At 30.6% G+C, this 17,757-nt stretch overlaps 1 protein-coding gene across 2 annotated transcripts in view; it reads right to left on the reverse strand.

The window, feature by feature from the left end:
• Positions 1 to 1,747: 1,747 nt before the first annotated feature.
• LOC128390282 (uncharacterized) overlaps positions 1,748 to 17,757 on the reverse strand; it is a 40,691-nt gene continuing 24,681 nt past the window's right edge. Inside the window, exons 2-3 of one of the 2 annotated variants that reach the window (XM_053349977.1) lie at positions 3,715 to 3,730; positions 1,748 to 3,185 (exon numbers count right to left, since the gene is read on the reverse strand). In XM_053349977.1, coding sequence (XP_053205952.1) covers positions 3,093 to 3,185; positions 3,715 to 3,730 — 109 coding nt within the window. In that variant the 3' untranslated portion in view covers positions 1,748 to 3,092. Of the gene's footprint in view, positions 3,186 to 3,295; positions 3,731 to 17,757 lie in introns of those variants that run through there. The other variant, XM_053349978.1, reaches the window with a different exon arrangement.

Here is a 17,757-nt window from a genome sequence, read left to right on the forward strand (position 1 = left end):
TTCATAATTGTTCCAGCTCAAGATTCGTTTTTCACTTCCTCGAAATATCAAATGACTTTTTTGTCTCTCTTTTTCTCTTTTGGTTTTCTTACTTTTTCTGACTTTCCATCCAATTAAACTAATTGCAAAACTGACCTTTGCTGTTGAGAGGTGAGTTCTGAACTGAATAAAATAGACCAAGAGAGAGAGAGAGAGAGAGTGAAGTTCTGAGCAAGAATACAAGGTAAATATCCAGCCTGAATTTTTTCACTACCAATCAACAAAATACTATCACTTGAAGAGCATTCAGAGATGATTAGTTGAAGTAAAAAATCCCAAGATAACCAACATCTAACGCTTAATGGGATCACTTTAATTACTCACAATTGTGATTTATTATTATCGATAAATTTGTTGCAAATTGAATCAACATTCAAGCAGTAAATAGAGAAAAAATTCAGTTATCTTATCCTAAATAAACAGAATGGCCATGATAACAGATGAACTGGTATTTATCTCTGTATTTGGATAAGATTGATTTCATAAGCAACAGCAGTTAGATAATATTGTCAACTATTCTTGCTGAGTTTTCATCCTGAAAAATTTCATTCAGAATGAGATGAAAGAAGAAGCAGCTATCATGAAGAGAAGTTGAGTTTTCATCTTTGAAATGTTGTCAAAGATGGAGAAAAAAAAGTATTTCTCTCACAATACTAAAAATAGGAGAAAAAAATTCTTCGTTAATTCATTTTGTCAGAAATTTCTCTCAATGTATTCACACCAGAAATTTTGTCTCAGTTTAATCTCAGTGCTTTATAACCTTTTATCTTCACCTATTCAGTAATTGTTCAAATATAGAAGCGAAAATCACCCTGATAATGATGAAAATATTGATTCGCGTGAAATTAATGATTATTTTGGTTTTAGGGAAAAAACGATTTATAATAATTATTTGAGATTAAGAGTAAGATTATAATCTACTGCAACTGAGCCCATGATGTTTTTCACTGGAAAAGTTTCAGGGTTGAAACAGAAACAACTGCAGAAAATTACTATCATGTTGAATGTCAGGAAAGTTCAATCGATGAGATGAGTTTTTTTCCAGGTATAGTTTTGATTTTCACTTTTTATCTTCCACTCATGATGAAGATGGAGATGAAACTTCATCTTGCTTACTTTTCCCATTCTTTTTCAAATTATTGCCTGGAGGGTTTTCCACTCTTAGCATAACAGAAAGAGAGAGAGAGAAATAAAAATGATTACACTTTTTCTGTGCTTAAGCCTTGTAAAGTGAATCAATTCTATGTCTTTTTCTAATCCTTTCTGAACTTTTCACCTAAATTTCTGGGATTTTACCTGATTATAGTCAAGAATCACCTGAGACAAATATTGAAACTTTTCCTCATTCTCTGTTTCTGAAACTTATCATACACTTCAATTGACTTGCCAAAAACAGATACAATTTTATCAACATTGTTTACAACTAATCGCAAAAGAAAATATCATCATCTTCCTGTTGATGTTTCATCATCATCTTACCTTTTACCACCTATCTAATCATTCAACTGATGATAACACTGAGCGAATACTTCTTCTTCTAATGACAATGTTATCTTTCACTTGAACGAATTCCAAATTAAAGATTGAACTTTTCACTTTCATTTTGTTACATTTACGAGACACAATTCTTCATCTAATGGATAAGATATTGTTGTTTATTGTCTATTTTCAGCCTATTCCAAGTTCTTGAGAATTTTGGTAAATTTCAACTCCAAATTTGTATCAATTAAATTGCTATTAGAAAATTTTCGTCCATTTTAGAGAATTACAAATGTGAATCTAATCGTTATTCTAAAGTTTTCTCCTTCCATCAATCTAATTAAACGAATACAATGTTTTTTGTTTTGTAGAAAAAAATCATTTTAATTGAAATTTGATTCTTATTTGAGAAGAGAAATTCATTCTCAAAATGAACTTACCTACATTGAATTCAGTTTCTTACCATGGGAACAAAAGTTCAAGAGAATTATGCTTTTGTTGTTTACAGAAATTGGAAAGAATATAAAAAAATTCTATTATCCAATGAATCGATAAAGTTATGAATGGAAAACTAATTAAATCTGATAAAATATCGATCAATTAGTTGATTATATAAGATTAGTGGTTAATTGTTTCCAAGTTGATTTGATTGTTGTTTTGGCGTTTACAAGAAAATCCCAATTGAGGTGGTTGTCTTAATCTGATAAGAAATGAGATCCATCCCAATGTTACATCTGCCTTAAGGCACTTTTGACCATTAAAACTTTTTTATGTAATCAATTAATCATCGGATGTAAACCAAATGTTAAAACTCAAGTCTATTATTAGTCGGGAGAAAAGTGTAACAATTAATTGTTACAGTTATAATTTAGCACATGAAAGTTAAATTGTTTACCTTGGAGAAAAAAAATAATCAGTAAACTTTTGCACCTATTGCACAACATAAATAAACTGATTGCAATTAGATTAAGCAAATGGTTAAAAAGATTATCAACAATTACGATCATCAATTTTACTATGAATATATTTACATAGGAAAAAAAGTGTTCAATTGATTAGCATTTATCTCATCTGATTAAATATTCAATGCGAAAGTATTTGACTAATCATTGAGTAGGATTATCATTATGTCCTTTTATTGATAAACAAGATTAATCTTGTCATCATCATCATTATCTCTCTCTCTCTCTCTCTCTCTCTCTCTCTCTCTCTCTCTCTTCTCTCTCTCTCTCTCTCTCTCTCTCTCTCTCTCTCTCTCTCTCTCTCTGTCAATACTAATCATTTCTAATGAGTATCAAGGGTTAATGATGATAATTCAATGAATAGTCAAAACCAATTCATCAACTTATCAGCTAAGTAACTACTACTCTAATTAATTTCACCTCATAATGATGACACTAACTGATAACAAATAGTAAAGCAAAAAAACAACAATAGTTATGATAATTCAAAGCGGTAATGAGCTTAAAAAGGATAATCTGTAAGCAGGAAACAAAACCTTAAGGTTTGTCAATATAATGAGGAAAAAACCAAATTCATCATCATTTCTGGATACGTACATCGCTTGTTCAGTGTCAAGGAATTGCATGATAGAGGAGACATATGATCATGAACCTGATTAATGTGACAGAAATATTAACCGGGTGAAAATTATTCATGATATTTACCTGAAGACGATAAATTATAGAGAGAGAGAGAGAGAGAGAGAGAGAGAGAGAGAGAGAGAGAGAGAGAGAGAGAGAGAGAGAGAGAGAGAGAGAGAGAGAGAGAGAGAGAGAGAGATTATTTATCTTCACTGATTCCATCATTGGGCCAATTCAGTGTGATAATAATATTGATTGAATTATCGGTTAGATGATAAAGAGTAAAGAACATGAAGAAAGACGGAAGATGAAAGTAATAAAAGAAATATTAATAATGATAGTTTATCACCAAGGGAAGATAATAGTTGATAACGGAAGATAATCTGTTGAGTATTCTTTTTATACTTGGAATCTTTTTTTCTTTTTCATCTTCCCTTCTTTTACTCTTTGTATCCTTACCTATTCTTCACTAAGCAATGTAAATATTGAAGATGAAAATGTTTTACTCATTCATGTGTTTATATCATTATCATCTTTGTCTCCTTCATTTATCTTCACTTTTTCATCATCTCTTTTAATGATAACATTTCTATCTTTCTGATGACAACTTTACCTGGGATTTATTAGATCTAGAGAGAGAGAGAGAGAGAGAGAGAAAATATTATATTTATTAATATGATGAAATACAAGCAAACCAAATATATTGAGAACTACAATCTTTTGAAAATGATTCTGTTCTCATTAAAGGGAGATAATGTAGATTAAGAAGGAAAAACAATAACAGGTAAATGATGAAAAATGACGACGATAAATATCATCATTATTATCACTTAGGATAAGTATATAATCTCTAGATTATCATGTATTAATGATAGTAATTAAAATCTTTCATGAGCATTGGGCCAGCAAAGGATTAAGGTAACGGTTTATGAGAGATGATGAAACATTTTTCTATTGCATTTATTTACTTATAAATGATATTCAAGGAAATTATTGTAATAACTCAATGGGAACGATTAATTGAGCTTCCGGAGCTGTCATGATGATTTCAGATGAAAATAGGAATAAAGTGTATACACATGATTTACTATGTGATTGCTACAATTCACAAAAAGAATCAGAACTTTTACCATGTAACTTTTTTTCTCTCCTTTCATTGACATTTCAACATTCATTCATCAACTGGAAATGGATGAAAAATCTATCATTCATCAGGGAGGCAAATATTCAAGGTACATGATTATTAAATCGTTATCATTATTATCATTTCATTTATCATCATCCTATCCTTTTTTTATCATCACTATAATTATCTATGTAAACTGAATTTCCAATTATACGTCATGATAAACACTTTCCAATTTATCTCATTATCTTTTTCATGATAATGAATCTTTTGTTCAATGAGAATTCATGTATTTGATGGTATCATGATGAGGGAATAGAGAATTCTGCTTTTCAATATGAAATATTAAACATGATACCATGAAACTCTGAGAATCTTGACATTCCCGATATGGAAAATCTGAACTTTTTTACATCATCAACTTTGGATAAGTATTAAAAAGTTTACTCATAACTTTCTATTTTTCTTTGAATAGACTGGAATTTAATAGTTTAATGATAAGTTCGAGATAAAGTTTTAAAGGTGGCGAATCATTTTTTTCTCAGTACATGAGTACATGGAATTCAAAGTTCATCTATCAGGGTAACTCTGAATTTTATTATTCCAACTAGAAGGGTTATTCAACTAAGTAGTCTAATAAATCGTAATAAAATGTTTCTCAGAGTCTTTAAATGCAAGAAATAGCGAATCGAAAAAAATATATCTTTCTAAGGGAATTGAAGGACAAACCAAACGACGAAAAAACAGAAAATAGAATTACAAAAAGTTCTTAAACAGACTTTGCTCATGATATGCTTCATGTTCAAAAGTTAATTCTTATGTATTGAGAAAGTTGTTGTATTTGATTTCAATTGATTAACCATGCAAACCATGAATTTCTTATAATGAACACTTGAAACAACTTTCGACAACATTTATTGTCATCATAAAATTATCATGAACAGTTGGCAAAGAAGCTTCTCATAATAAAAACTGTTGCTGAAACTTTTTTTTCACTTTCGTTTCTGCATAAATTGCTATGTAAATTCATCAACGATTTCAATCTATGAGCAAATTTTAGGGTTTGAGATTGAATGATAAGTTTACTGAACTTTACTGTCAAATTTTGATCATCAATCTAATGATCTTCATGAACTTTCATTATAGTAAATGAACTCATATCATGACGACAGAAAGATTATGGTATAAACGAATTGTAAGAAAAATGATTATAAGTCGAAATTGAAGATTTATCATGCAAATGAATTCAAACCATGATGAATAATTTAATTTTCTTAATGAAAACAAGTAAATTGTGAATGAATCAAATCAGAAAACTTGATAAGAAAAATATGAATGCTTCAAGGCATAAGAAAAAAATTCTCAACTTGGAGAATAGTAAAATAATAGATATGATTTTATTCATGATAAACTTTTTCTCCTTCTACTCACCAATCATCATACCAATTGAATTGATGATGTAAATGTTTACACGAATCTTTGAGAATTGAGAATTTTATTATTCATTCAGTCATTAGAAAATCATAATTGAAATTGAAAAGATGAAAACTTTCAGAAATCAGAACTTTTCATGCTTTTATCAGGAGGAAAAAATCGTGATTACACGAGAAATTTTTTCTTTTTGATTTTATGATTATCATTATTCAATAACAATTTCATCGGGCTATCTTTTTTTCCTCGTGATTAAAGATAAATATTATTCATTCATTTAAATTGAAATGATTTACAGAGAAAAAGGTTCAAAAGAGACAACATTAAACGTTGATTTAGTTTAGTTTCAATTCAGAATCTATCGTTTGAACTTTCAACATGCACAATATTCAATTGGATTTGGTAATTGGATTGGAGGTAAAATAATGATGAAGAGATAAAAACTACGAAAAAAGTTCATTCTATCATGAATCTCAGCTCTTCGGATAGAAAGTAAACCAATTACTAATTTTTTTCGATCATTTATTTCCACTGATTGTTAATTTATGTTGGAAACACTTTGAGCCAACGAGCTCAGGGTAACATGGTTAAGGTTAAATCTTTATCGTTATAATTATGAACATTCATGTAATAGTACAAACACTGATTGAAATGTTAATTGTAATGAATTTTTTCCATACCTTTCTAGATGAATGTGCTCTAATTGTATGAGAACTCTGAACAGTTTTCATGATCTTTTCTTCATAATTCATTCAGATTGATGGTAATTTCAACTCAATTGAAAGCTAATTATTCATTCCCACGATAATGTTTCTGATAAACATTAATTGTTTTCTTTGTTAACTTGTTGCTTAACATTCTGTCTGGAATCTGAAAGCTGCTATAATTGAATTAATACAAATTAATCACTAGATGAAATTGAGGTATTAAGTAAATAAATGTTAATCTCAATGCTGAATTCTGTTATATCTACGAGTTTAACAGAACGCTGCTCACAAATAATGATTTTCTAATAAATTTATAATCCAAATATCATGAAACAATCCGATGATTTAAGATAATGTATTTGTGTGATACAGTCTTTTTCGTTTGGTAGGAACCTTTTCTCCATCACTAGGAACCTTTTTTCTCACGATAGAAACTCGACTTTAACCAGATTAGACTAATCCTTTCGACGGCCGTTTAAAGAAACCTTTTGCCAATTGACAGAAACTTTTTCTCTTAAATTAGGAACTTTTCTGTATTAGTGACATTAGCAAGACAAGAAAAAAATTTGTTCGAAAATCACAAAGTTTCGGTCTTTAGCAAAAAGGTTCCTCGCAAATGAAAAAAGGTTGCGATTTGCATTGATTGGATTATCTTTCTAAACCGGCTTAACTTCGGGATCCTAACATTTGAGAAAAGGTTCCTATCAATGGAAAAAAGGTTCCTACCAAACGAAAAAGACTGTAAGACCTTTTTTGTCTGAACTCTCAAAGGAATCATATTATAACCAAAAAATCATTGATGATGGAATTGTGAAACTTTCCTTAGCTGGGGCAGTATTATACTCAACGAGGTGCTCAATTTATGAGAAGGATGGAGGTATTCAAAATGTATCGTTTAATCAGACCCAATCAACAGTTCCGACTCCAAATGGAGTCGGAAAAACTTAAAATCCAAACCGACTCCATTTGGGTCGGAAGCTGTTGGATGCGTTCCGATTCATAAAATTAGATTTTTTTCTTAAAATGAAAATAAAGTCGAAAATTTATGAATGAAAATTCGAAAGAATATAAATTTATTGTGATATATATCAATTTTAACTGAAACAAGTTGGATCAAATATCATTGAAACAAGTTCATCTTCACTTTTGTCATTATTATCAAATTTTTGTCTTTAGTAATATTCTTGTTCTTGTTACAAAGTTCTTTTGTCAATTTTCTCGAATCTTGAATTCTAATGAATCGTCATATTCCATGATTTTCGATTTTCGAAGAATATGTTCTGTAAGAGAAAGACCTTAATCATTAGAAAACTGTTTTATTAATTTGATTAAATTCTAATTTTAAGAATTTTGTTCTTAATATTAGAATATTTTCCAAAATCTACTGACCGATGAGAGCTTTCACGTTCGTGTCCGCGAATAATATCAAAGTCTCCAGAGAAGGTCCTCCCAATGGATCTTTGAAACCAAAGATAAATGGAGTGGAATTTTGTGACTTTTTCGTCTTTAGATTTCAAAATTCTTGAATCTTATTCTCATCAATGTGTTTTTACCTAAAGTAGCATTAGTATGTTATTCCTTTGAAAGCATTTATTTACAATTTGGTAAGCAAACGAGAATGGATTACCTTTAGCACACAGCGGCAGTGCGATATTTATCAAGAGGAAGTTCTAATTTTCCTTCGATAAATATCTTATTCAAATGTTTCTGCTTGTAAGTTTTCTTCCTGAGAAACTTTAGTTACAAACTCATCTTTCTGCTCACTTTTTCTTCAATAACTAAATATAAATCTGCAATGATATCAATAACTGAAGATAGAGTTGAATAAACATCTAAAGGAGTCATCAATTTTTTCTTTTCCAGCAATTGGTTTACGTTTACTTTAAGTCTCTGATACTTTTCACTTGAGTCAGATTTTGTGAAAATCTTTTCTCATCGATTGGATCATCATTTTTATCAGCATTTTCAATTCTTCTTTTGTCTGAATAATCATCAGACTGGCCTCCGTCACTAGCAACTCTTTCTTTTTCTTCTTGGAGACTTGTTTTCTTTTTGAATCTTTTTCTCTTGATTGGAGCCTCCATCTCTTCTAGATCCATAATGTCATCTTCATCATCACTTGAAGTTATTCCATTTTTTGTTTGCAAGTTTCTTTTAGGTATATTTGAATACTTTTTCTCTTTAACATTTGCAATGAAATTTTTGTATTCTTCTTGGTCCATGACTGTTTGAATTGGAAGCTCAAACTTTCCATCCAATGGCTTGTGCTGGATGAAACAGTTTTCACTAGCACACTTTACCATAGTAAGACAATCTCGCCATTCTGGATTTTCTTTACTGAACTTTCAAGACTTATTTTTAAATCTATAGGAGTTACTACTCATAAGAATAAATTTTCAATTAGAGAAGATAATTAACGAAACCATTTAATAAGGATACTCACTTCCTGAAGCGATGATTTGACCTTGAATCCATTTACCACCAAGGAAAATTTCAAAAACATTAGCGAGATTATCAAAATAGTCATTAAACGGAAGAGAAAAACCAAATTCAGTGAACTTTGATTCACCAACATTAATGAGCACTGGCTGTTTAATTACTTTATAATTCTTGTCCGAAATATATGGCAGGAAAACAACATGTATATATCCTTGTTTATTGAGCTTTGTAAGATTTATCTCCAACTCTTTTGAATTTGATTCACTTCCTTTAAACAATTCTATTCTGGTTCTTTCAATCCTTTTACTTTTAATTACTGGGAATGATGATGAATGCTGAGGCACTTTTGTTTTTAATTCACAATTTGAGGTAACTGAAAACTGGCGTAAGCTAGAAAGAGACATTTTCACATTTGAACAAAAATTGAAACATTTCTACTAAAGGTAAGATTTAAATAGGTAAATTTGAAAAGTCTAAACTGGAAACGGAAATGATTTCCCAAAAGAATTTTATTCAAAAAAATTAATGACTCTGAAAGTTGAAAAAACCTCTTACATATTTAGGTAATTTTCTAAGTTTTTTCACTCAGCATTTGTGATTGGCTGAAAATTGATTAAACCAAGTTTATACACTTGTTGTTGTCATGTGGTTAGTAAAGAAAGGGGAAAGAATCATTTGGAAGGTCAAACAAGTCTTGACTTGTGAACAAAAGTTGATCAAGTTTTCATTTTGATACACAAAAATTACGAAACTTTCTTTTATCTGATGAAAAGTAATGGAAAATGAAAATTAAAATTTAACTTGATGTATCAAGATTAAATTCAAATCAACTTTGTTGAAAAAATTCAGATTATTAGAAAATTCAGAAAATTGTAGAAAAAATTCGATTTTGTGAAGAAATGATTCGAAATCAAAGGAAATTATTCCGAGTATCAGGATTAATTCGCTTGATTAGCGAAATGAGATTCGGATTTTCTAGAATCATTTTCAATTGATCTGAAGTTATTCCAGCTAAAGCTAGAGATGATCTCATATCAATTACTTCATGTTCATAGGTAGATTTCTCAGGTGGAACAGATTCGGGTTGTTTTGGTAACGCCTGAGTCAAAGGATAATTTTCAACGGTATTTAAAGTTTTACTTATTTGTTCAGATGAATTTTGTTGAGCTGATGTTGATGGTTGATGAGCCAACTCATTTGATGAATTCGAAGCTTGAGTCTGCTCGTTGTCAATGTCAAGTTTACTTTTTTTCCTTTTTGGATCAATGAACTGCGATAAATATCTTTTTCTTGAAGTAGCTGCATCTTTTCCACTTTCACTTGAAGTTCGACTAGCTACTTCGTTTCGGGCTGCAATTTTATTTTGGGATTGTTGTTTTTCAATCTCTACTTGCTGAAGGGCCAATAATCTTTCAGCTCTCTCTTCCTCAGGAGTAACTTTCATTTGTTCCTCAAGCTGGTCCTCGTCTTCTTGTTCTTTCGTTGGCGATTTTTTCGATGAACACGAAGGATTTTGAACTTCCATTGGTTGACTTTTTTCTTCACATGAAGGTTTCACATTTACCGGCTCCAATATTGATTTAACTTTCTCTTTTCTTTTCATTGTATTTTCTTCATCATTGAGCAATTTCTCCTTCTTCTTCTCATTTTCCTTTTCTTTTTCTTTTTCTTTCTGCTTTTTCTCTTTGTCTTTCTCTCTGTCTTTTTCTTTCTCCTCTTCTTTTTCTTTTTCTTTCTCCTCTCCTTTTTCTTTTTCTTTCTCCTTTTCTTTCTCCTTTTCTTTCTCCTTCTTTTCATTTCTTTTTATTTCAATTTCATCTGGGAGATCAAGCATTTCGTCATCATTATCGAGATAGTCAATCGGTTCATTAGATGTGTTTGATTTTACTTCAGTCTCATCTTGAGCCTGTTCTTGGTCTTCTCCTTCTCCTTCAGCTTCCTCTTGATCTTCTTCTTGATCTTCGTCTTGATCATCATCGTCATCAGTTAAAGCTTTGTAAGCGTCATCTGCATTACAATCATTATCTTCAACGTTTTCATGAGTGTGTTGGCTCGCATGACTTGGAGAGCATGAACCAGAATCTTCATAAGCTTGGTAATTTGAATCCTTTCCAGCACTAATATCGACTACTGCAATTGACTTGATACTTGCGTCATCGTCACTAATAGGCTCGCAATATTCATTGTCTTTCTTTACTTTACATGTATCTGATATATCTTCAGAATAATCGTCAATCTCTTGCTTGATTGGCTGTTTTGTTTTTATTCTTGACTTGACGTAACATAGAGCCTTAGCGAGATTGCTTGCAAGCAGCTTCTCCATTGCATTATTGTAAGTCAACTTCCCTGACTTACGGACTACATGATCTGGAAAATAGTCGAAAAATTTAGAAAATGAATCATTTAAAATTCAAATCATTTGAAATATATAAAAATCTATTCAATTTGAAAAACTTACCATACAAAGCTCTTAGTCTAACGTCGCCAAGATTTTGTTCATATGTACCAGTGCATGGATTTGAATTCGGGTCTTGATAGCTCCAAATCGAGATCAAACCTTTGTTATTGCCAGAGCCTCTAATGGTTACACCAACAATCCAATGTTTAGGGAAAGCAAATTTAGTAATATTGTTGAGAATTACCGTTGGTTCCAATGTATCGGCTTGTCTCGCAGCTTTGATTGCCATTCGGTAACGTTTAATAGGTAGAGGTAAACATCCTTCTAGGAAAATAAATTTACCTTTCACAACTGTAGCATCATCAGATGGTATTATTCTCATCTTTTTAGACTCATCATAAACACTGAGCTTATATTCTGAAGAAGATGGTGAGAAAGCAGACGTTTGAAAATTGTTTGTAATTTTCTCGTTCATTGTTTCCAATACTTTGATAATTTCAAGGCCAAAAACCTGAATACTGGCATAGCAAATATTATCCAAAGCTGAATAGAGTTTTTGAAAGTCAACCTCCGAAGGAATCTTTATGTTTAAACTTTCATTTAAGTTGTTGGAAGCTTTCTTTGTCAAATCAAGTGAACACTCTGTGTCTTCGGCGCTTAATGAATCAACTGTTTGGGCTGGTTCTGTTGTAGACTTTGTTGATTTCTTTTCTACCGAACTTGATGAAGCTGCAACACTTGGACTACTTTGAAGTTTTGTCTTACTTTTGAGTTTAGTTTTTTCGCTCTTTTTGTCATTTGATTTCTGAGAAATTTCTTCTTTGTCGCTGAGCTTCAACGCAGTAATTGTGTCAATAACCATGAGAAAATCTTCCTCAGAAACTCTAGGAAGACCTTTACAATCAATCTGTTCCATTTGAAGACAATCGACGTTAAACCAATCAACCAATTTACTTTGGAAATTTTTAAACTGCATTTTTGAAGACATATTGTCAACAAAATATTTATAAGATTGTTTCAAATCTTGAGAATCATCTGAAAAAGAATAAAAATCATTAGAAATTTACCCGTACAATTTAAAGAAAATTACTCACCGGCTATTACAACAGCAAGGGCTGGTAATGGAGGGCAACCCGAAACCAAGACATTGATCAGATTTTTTTGGAGGTTGAAAGGTTTTTCAGATCTTTTGGAATCATTTCATCTTTTACCTTGAAAACAAATGAAACTGTTTTTTCCTTTAAAATACGATCTCTTACACGAACTATGGCAACAACTAATTTCTCACCCATCATGAGATTAAAAAATGAACCGATGAGTGTACACTGATTGGGAATAACTCTTTTTAGTCGGGGAGTAAAAGGTGTTATAAGTCGAACAGTATATTTTTTTCTTTTAAATTTGTTTTCCATACAAAGTAAGAAGAAAATTAAAACAAAATTTAACAAAATAAAACAATTTATGAGAACAATAAATACAATTTAACAATTTAAAAGTCTTATCAAAAAAGGAAATTGAAAATTGATTAAATTCTACGCTTTTTTAATTGGCTGTTTCAGTTACGTTGCCATGGAGACAAGTTTCCATAGAGAACAAACAAAATATTCTATTCTTTTTCATGTCACGTGACAACAATGTGTTTCCTCTTTAAATATATTTGACTAAGCGCTTAATTTTTAGATTATTTAGTTTTCTATTTAAAGTAAATTGTGTTCATTGATTTATACAAAGTGATTAATTATTTGTTTGTTTATTATTTCAATGAGTAATCAGAGAAACATTCTACGTCGTTTTAAAAGACGAAATGAATACAATCAAGATTTATATTTATTCAATTTGAATGATTCTCAAGATGAGTTTAGTGACTCAAACTCTCAAATAAGTGAAAAGAGTCTGGGATCAACTTCCAGTGAAGATCATTTCTCATCTAGTTCCACAGATGATGATTCTTTTTCTCGCGAAATCGTTAAACCATCAAAGAAAGAATATTGTGAAGTGTTACTAGCCACTCTTCTATCTCATGCTGGCCTCAATTTAACATCATGTGAAATTGCCGTCAATCTATTCAACAGTTTCAGTACTAGATATTCGTCATCCCCTGTTGTCTTACCAAGTGTAAGATACTATTGGGATTCGAAATCTAAACAGAATGAAGTTAACTGTTATATTTTTGTGAAAGTAATCACTCATGGACCATATTCAGGCGAGCCGAAGCTGTATGAATCATTTCAGTGCCATGACCAGCTAATCAAGCCTGATCTAAAGAAACATGACTTTTTTCTCCATTCACCATTGAGAAAGCAGCTTGAAAAAATTCTAACAAATTTACCAGCTAATTGTTGGATGGATGAAGAAAATCTTTCAACCGACGTTTCAAATTCTTCCCAAGCTAGAAACGTTAAGAAAAATTTTCTAGAAAGTGGGATAAAAAGGATGACACTAACAATCCATGCTGATGAAGTTGCTGTTGGTAAAAGTACTAATGTGAAAATTTTTCCAATTTTTTCACAATTAATGAAATGAAATTGAATTTCGTAGAAAATTTTTCTTCTCGTAGGAATATTTATCGGAAAGAAAAACCTCCTGTTGAGTGTTATTTAGGTCCTATTGTTGAAGATCTTATTGATCTTTCAAAACCAGTGCATTGAGTAGAAAATGACGAATAATATTTATGAATCTTTTCTGCGACATTTCATCTCATTTGTCTCATCGCTGATGCTCCCATGCGAGCATATCTTAGAAACACCAAACAATATAACCATTTGAATGGATGCGACTGGTGTCTCATCACAGCAACTTCAAATAACAGTGGCGCTAGACTCTATAACAATAAGACACAACGAGAGATTATTGACCTAAAAAGGACTAGACAAGATTTTCTCGATTACAAAAATTATCTTCTAAATCCAATACAATCGTCTCAAAGCCCCAGGTTCAATGGTTTGAACGGAGTCTCACCTCTACTTCTATTAGACGATTTTGATATCGTGAATGGTATTTCCGTAGAGCCGATGCATAGCATTTCTCTAGGAGTCTTCAGAAATTTGTTGATCAAGGGGATTCTTCAACAACACCAATCTACGAGAATCTATTACCGGAATGTTGATCGTTCATTTGTAAAATGAACTTAGTTCTCGAATAACTTCTATTTCTGTTCCGTCAGAATTTACTCGTGTTCCTAGAGACTTGGATCAAATCAAGAATTGGAAATCTAGTGAATATGATGCTTTTCTTTCTTACTTTTTTCCCTACAACTGCTGGTTTACTGCAATGGAAAATTATCAAACATATGGCAACATTATCCAGAATTTACTTCTCGCTCACGTTGGTAATGGTTCGAAAATGAGCTACAAGAGATCAGAAATTTAATTGAAGAGTTTCAATCATGTCTCAAGTTTCTATGGGCCAAATTTTCTATCTTATAACCTCCATATTCTGGCTCACATTTCTGATTCTGTGGCTAATCTTGGACCGAATTCTAATGTGAGTTCATATCCATTGAGGACTACATGGAAAAATCAAGAAAAGTTCAGATATTCTCATATTGGACCATCATTGATTCGTTTTTCATGTGTGATTTCAAGTATAAAGAATTCAAGGCAACAAGATTAAACAAATGGAGTTTATCTGATAAAGAAAAAGATTTTTTGCTCAGCTGATCTCGTTTCTCTCAAAAATCTTCGATTCAAATACAACTTTTCAACTAGAAGAAAATTGAAAGATTTCATTAACGAAAACTTCAATGAATTTCGATACTCTTATGGCTCAAGTTTGGAATATAGTTCATTCAAATATCAAGGAAAAGATATTCAACTTCTTACTATTGTGAAAAGAAAATAAGAGATGATTCTCACATCAAAACCAACGACGGAAAGTTCTACGAGATAAAATATATTGTCGACATCGATTCATCTTTATATCTTTTATGTCATCTTATAATCACGAGTCCAGTTAAAATCAACTACGAAGGAGATACTGGAGTTTTCTCGTCGAATTGAGCAATATTCATGAGATTAGAAAAGAGTGTGGTGATTTAACAATTGTTAAACCCAGTGAAATATCATCAAAGTTCATACTTGTTAAGAGCAAAGATTTTCATTTCACTTACAGATCAAATTATGTCGTTGAAATGTTTCGAAAATAAGTGAAAATAAAGCCAAAACTTCAAGCGACTAAATTCGAAAAATGAGAAAAAAGCTATTCGTTCATTCTGGACGCTATTAATGTTCTTTGTTTACATTTTGTGGATCAAGTTTTAAATCAATTCAATTATTTTGGTGACAATTTCTATTTCTTTTCAATTATTTGTGATTATAATTCAATTATTTATTATTCTGTGAACTGAATAATCAGTGAAAACAATCAACTAATTGTGAATAAAATCAAAGGTAAGTTTGTGACATTTTCAACGTTTATTTGATCAACATCACTAACATCATTTGATCTTCTTAAAGATGGGCAATATTTTGTTATTTTTCTGGTCAAGTGGAAAATCAAAGGATTCAGAATCTAATCAAAGAGAAATTAATCATCATAAAGAAAAAGATTCAAATCGTCATGTTTACATGGATTATGATGAAGAATATCCAGAAATGGAAATAGACGAAAAATATGAGCACATGGATTATACGCTTGAGATTGAAAAGATGGATATTCACTTCACGGATCTTGGAATCTATTGAAAATTTAACCTTCATCAAGAGATCATTTCACATCTTATTCAACCGACAAAAGTACAATTACAATGAAAGAAACAATCACCAAAACAAAATTAATTCTCTCAAAAATTCTCATTTAATCGAATTTTTTCAAATCAGCTTTATTTTACTCTCACTATTTTTCTAATGTCTTTATAAATTTTCCTAACTGTGTGATTTTCTAAGTGCCAATAATCAATTTCCTAGAATATATATGATCTCTTTTATAAAATTTCTATGATAAATATCAAATTCTATTGTTGAAAATTGTCAAATTCTGTGATTAAAAGCTTCATTAAGCTCAAAAGTGTTTTCCAATCTACCAGAATTTTTTCATAATTAGTCTTAAGCACAAGAGTTTTTTCGCTTTTTTTAATAATCGCCATTGTATAAAGATGGATTTTTTTCTCTACTTTTGACTTGTTTGGAGTCCAAAATTTTTCATCTAAAATTTTCTGATTCAAAATGGAGTCGGATTTACCAAAGCCTCCAAATTTGTTAGTATGTTGATTGGGGATGATTTGTTTACGTCCCTAGAGTCAAATTAGTAACTATTTTATAAAATCATGGTAAACAAAAAAAAAGTTTAAGGACAGCAATCGATTGATTGTTGAAACGAGTTGCTGATTATATTAAGTACTCAAAAATGTTCATAAGGTTTATCTGGAATCCAATGAAAAAGGTAAATTAAAGAATTTTATTAGAAAATTGAAATGAATCAGAAAGCGAATCACCTTTCAATTGAAATTATATTATCATGGTAAATTATTTTTCTATTTAGAATTGGCGGTTCATTTGCTAGTCATGATGACATTTAATTTCTGATGCCAATCAACCTGAATGATAAAATTTTTCTTCATACATATATTGTATATTAATCTGTTTTCGTGATAGCTAACAAAAAATGTTCACAAGATCTATGAGGTTCAATTTACAATTCATTTAAATTTCTTGTTCACTGAATTGAATTCAAAGTTTCTACATGATGAAACTTCATCAACTAAGAGTAAATGGGGATCATAACATGTTATATATATCATATAATGGATGTGATGATTGAAATTCATTAATATATTTTTGTATTAGTTATTTTTACGATTATATTAAGTGTTGCAAAGAGTAAATCATCTCATGATGAAGTGAGTAATTGTTATGAAAAATATCATAGACATGAGCTTTAATAGATTATCCTTTGGGATAATTGTAGGTTAATTGATTCTACCGGATTAAAGTAAATTTGTATCAATGGTCACCTATTTATCGGAAAGTATTTCTATCGGTATCATGAACTTTTCTCCTTTCAGCTAATAAATGTCTAGACGAAATTGTTTTGATGAGACAAAATAAATATAATCATCATTATCACCATAGAATGAAATTCCTTGTAACCAGGAAGAAGCAAAAACAACAGAGGAAAATGAATCATACAGATAGTATCAAGATTATAGCAAAGTTTTTCGCCAAAGCCAGAATTATTTATATTTCCTGTCATAAGAATCTGAATGTAATATATTCAAATCACATGCATTGATAAAAGTTATTAAGCTGGAAAAGGTTAATGATAACATATGAAATTATCATGAAAAACAAAATTTATCTTCAACGATCAAATTTCAATTCTGATGCAACTTCATGTGTGGATTGAAATAAATTTTCATTATTAATTCCAGAATTTTCAATCATTTGAAACAACGGTTACCATGGTGATCCAATGTAAAGTCGCTATGAAAGATGATATTTATCATGTTGTCATAACGATTCTAAACTGTGGCAATTGAAGCAATTTAGGGGTTCAAGTGGTTTGTTTCAATAACATTGTATAAGAGTTGGAAAATCGATCAGGTTATCGATATAAATT

Source organism: Panonychus citri, unplaced genomic scaffold, assembly GCF_014898815.1.
Source record: "Panonychus citri isolate SS breed McGregor unplaced genomic scaffold, ASM1489881v1 Contig00117, whole genome shotgun sequence".
NCBI classification, from domain to species: Eukaryota; Metazoa; Arthropoda; class Arachnida; order Trombidiformes; family Tetranychidae; genus Panonychus; species Panonychus citri.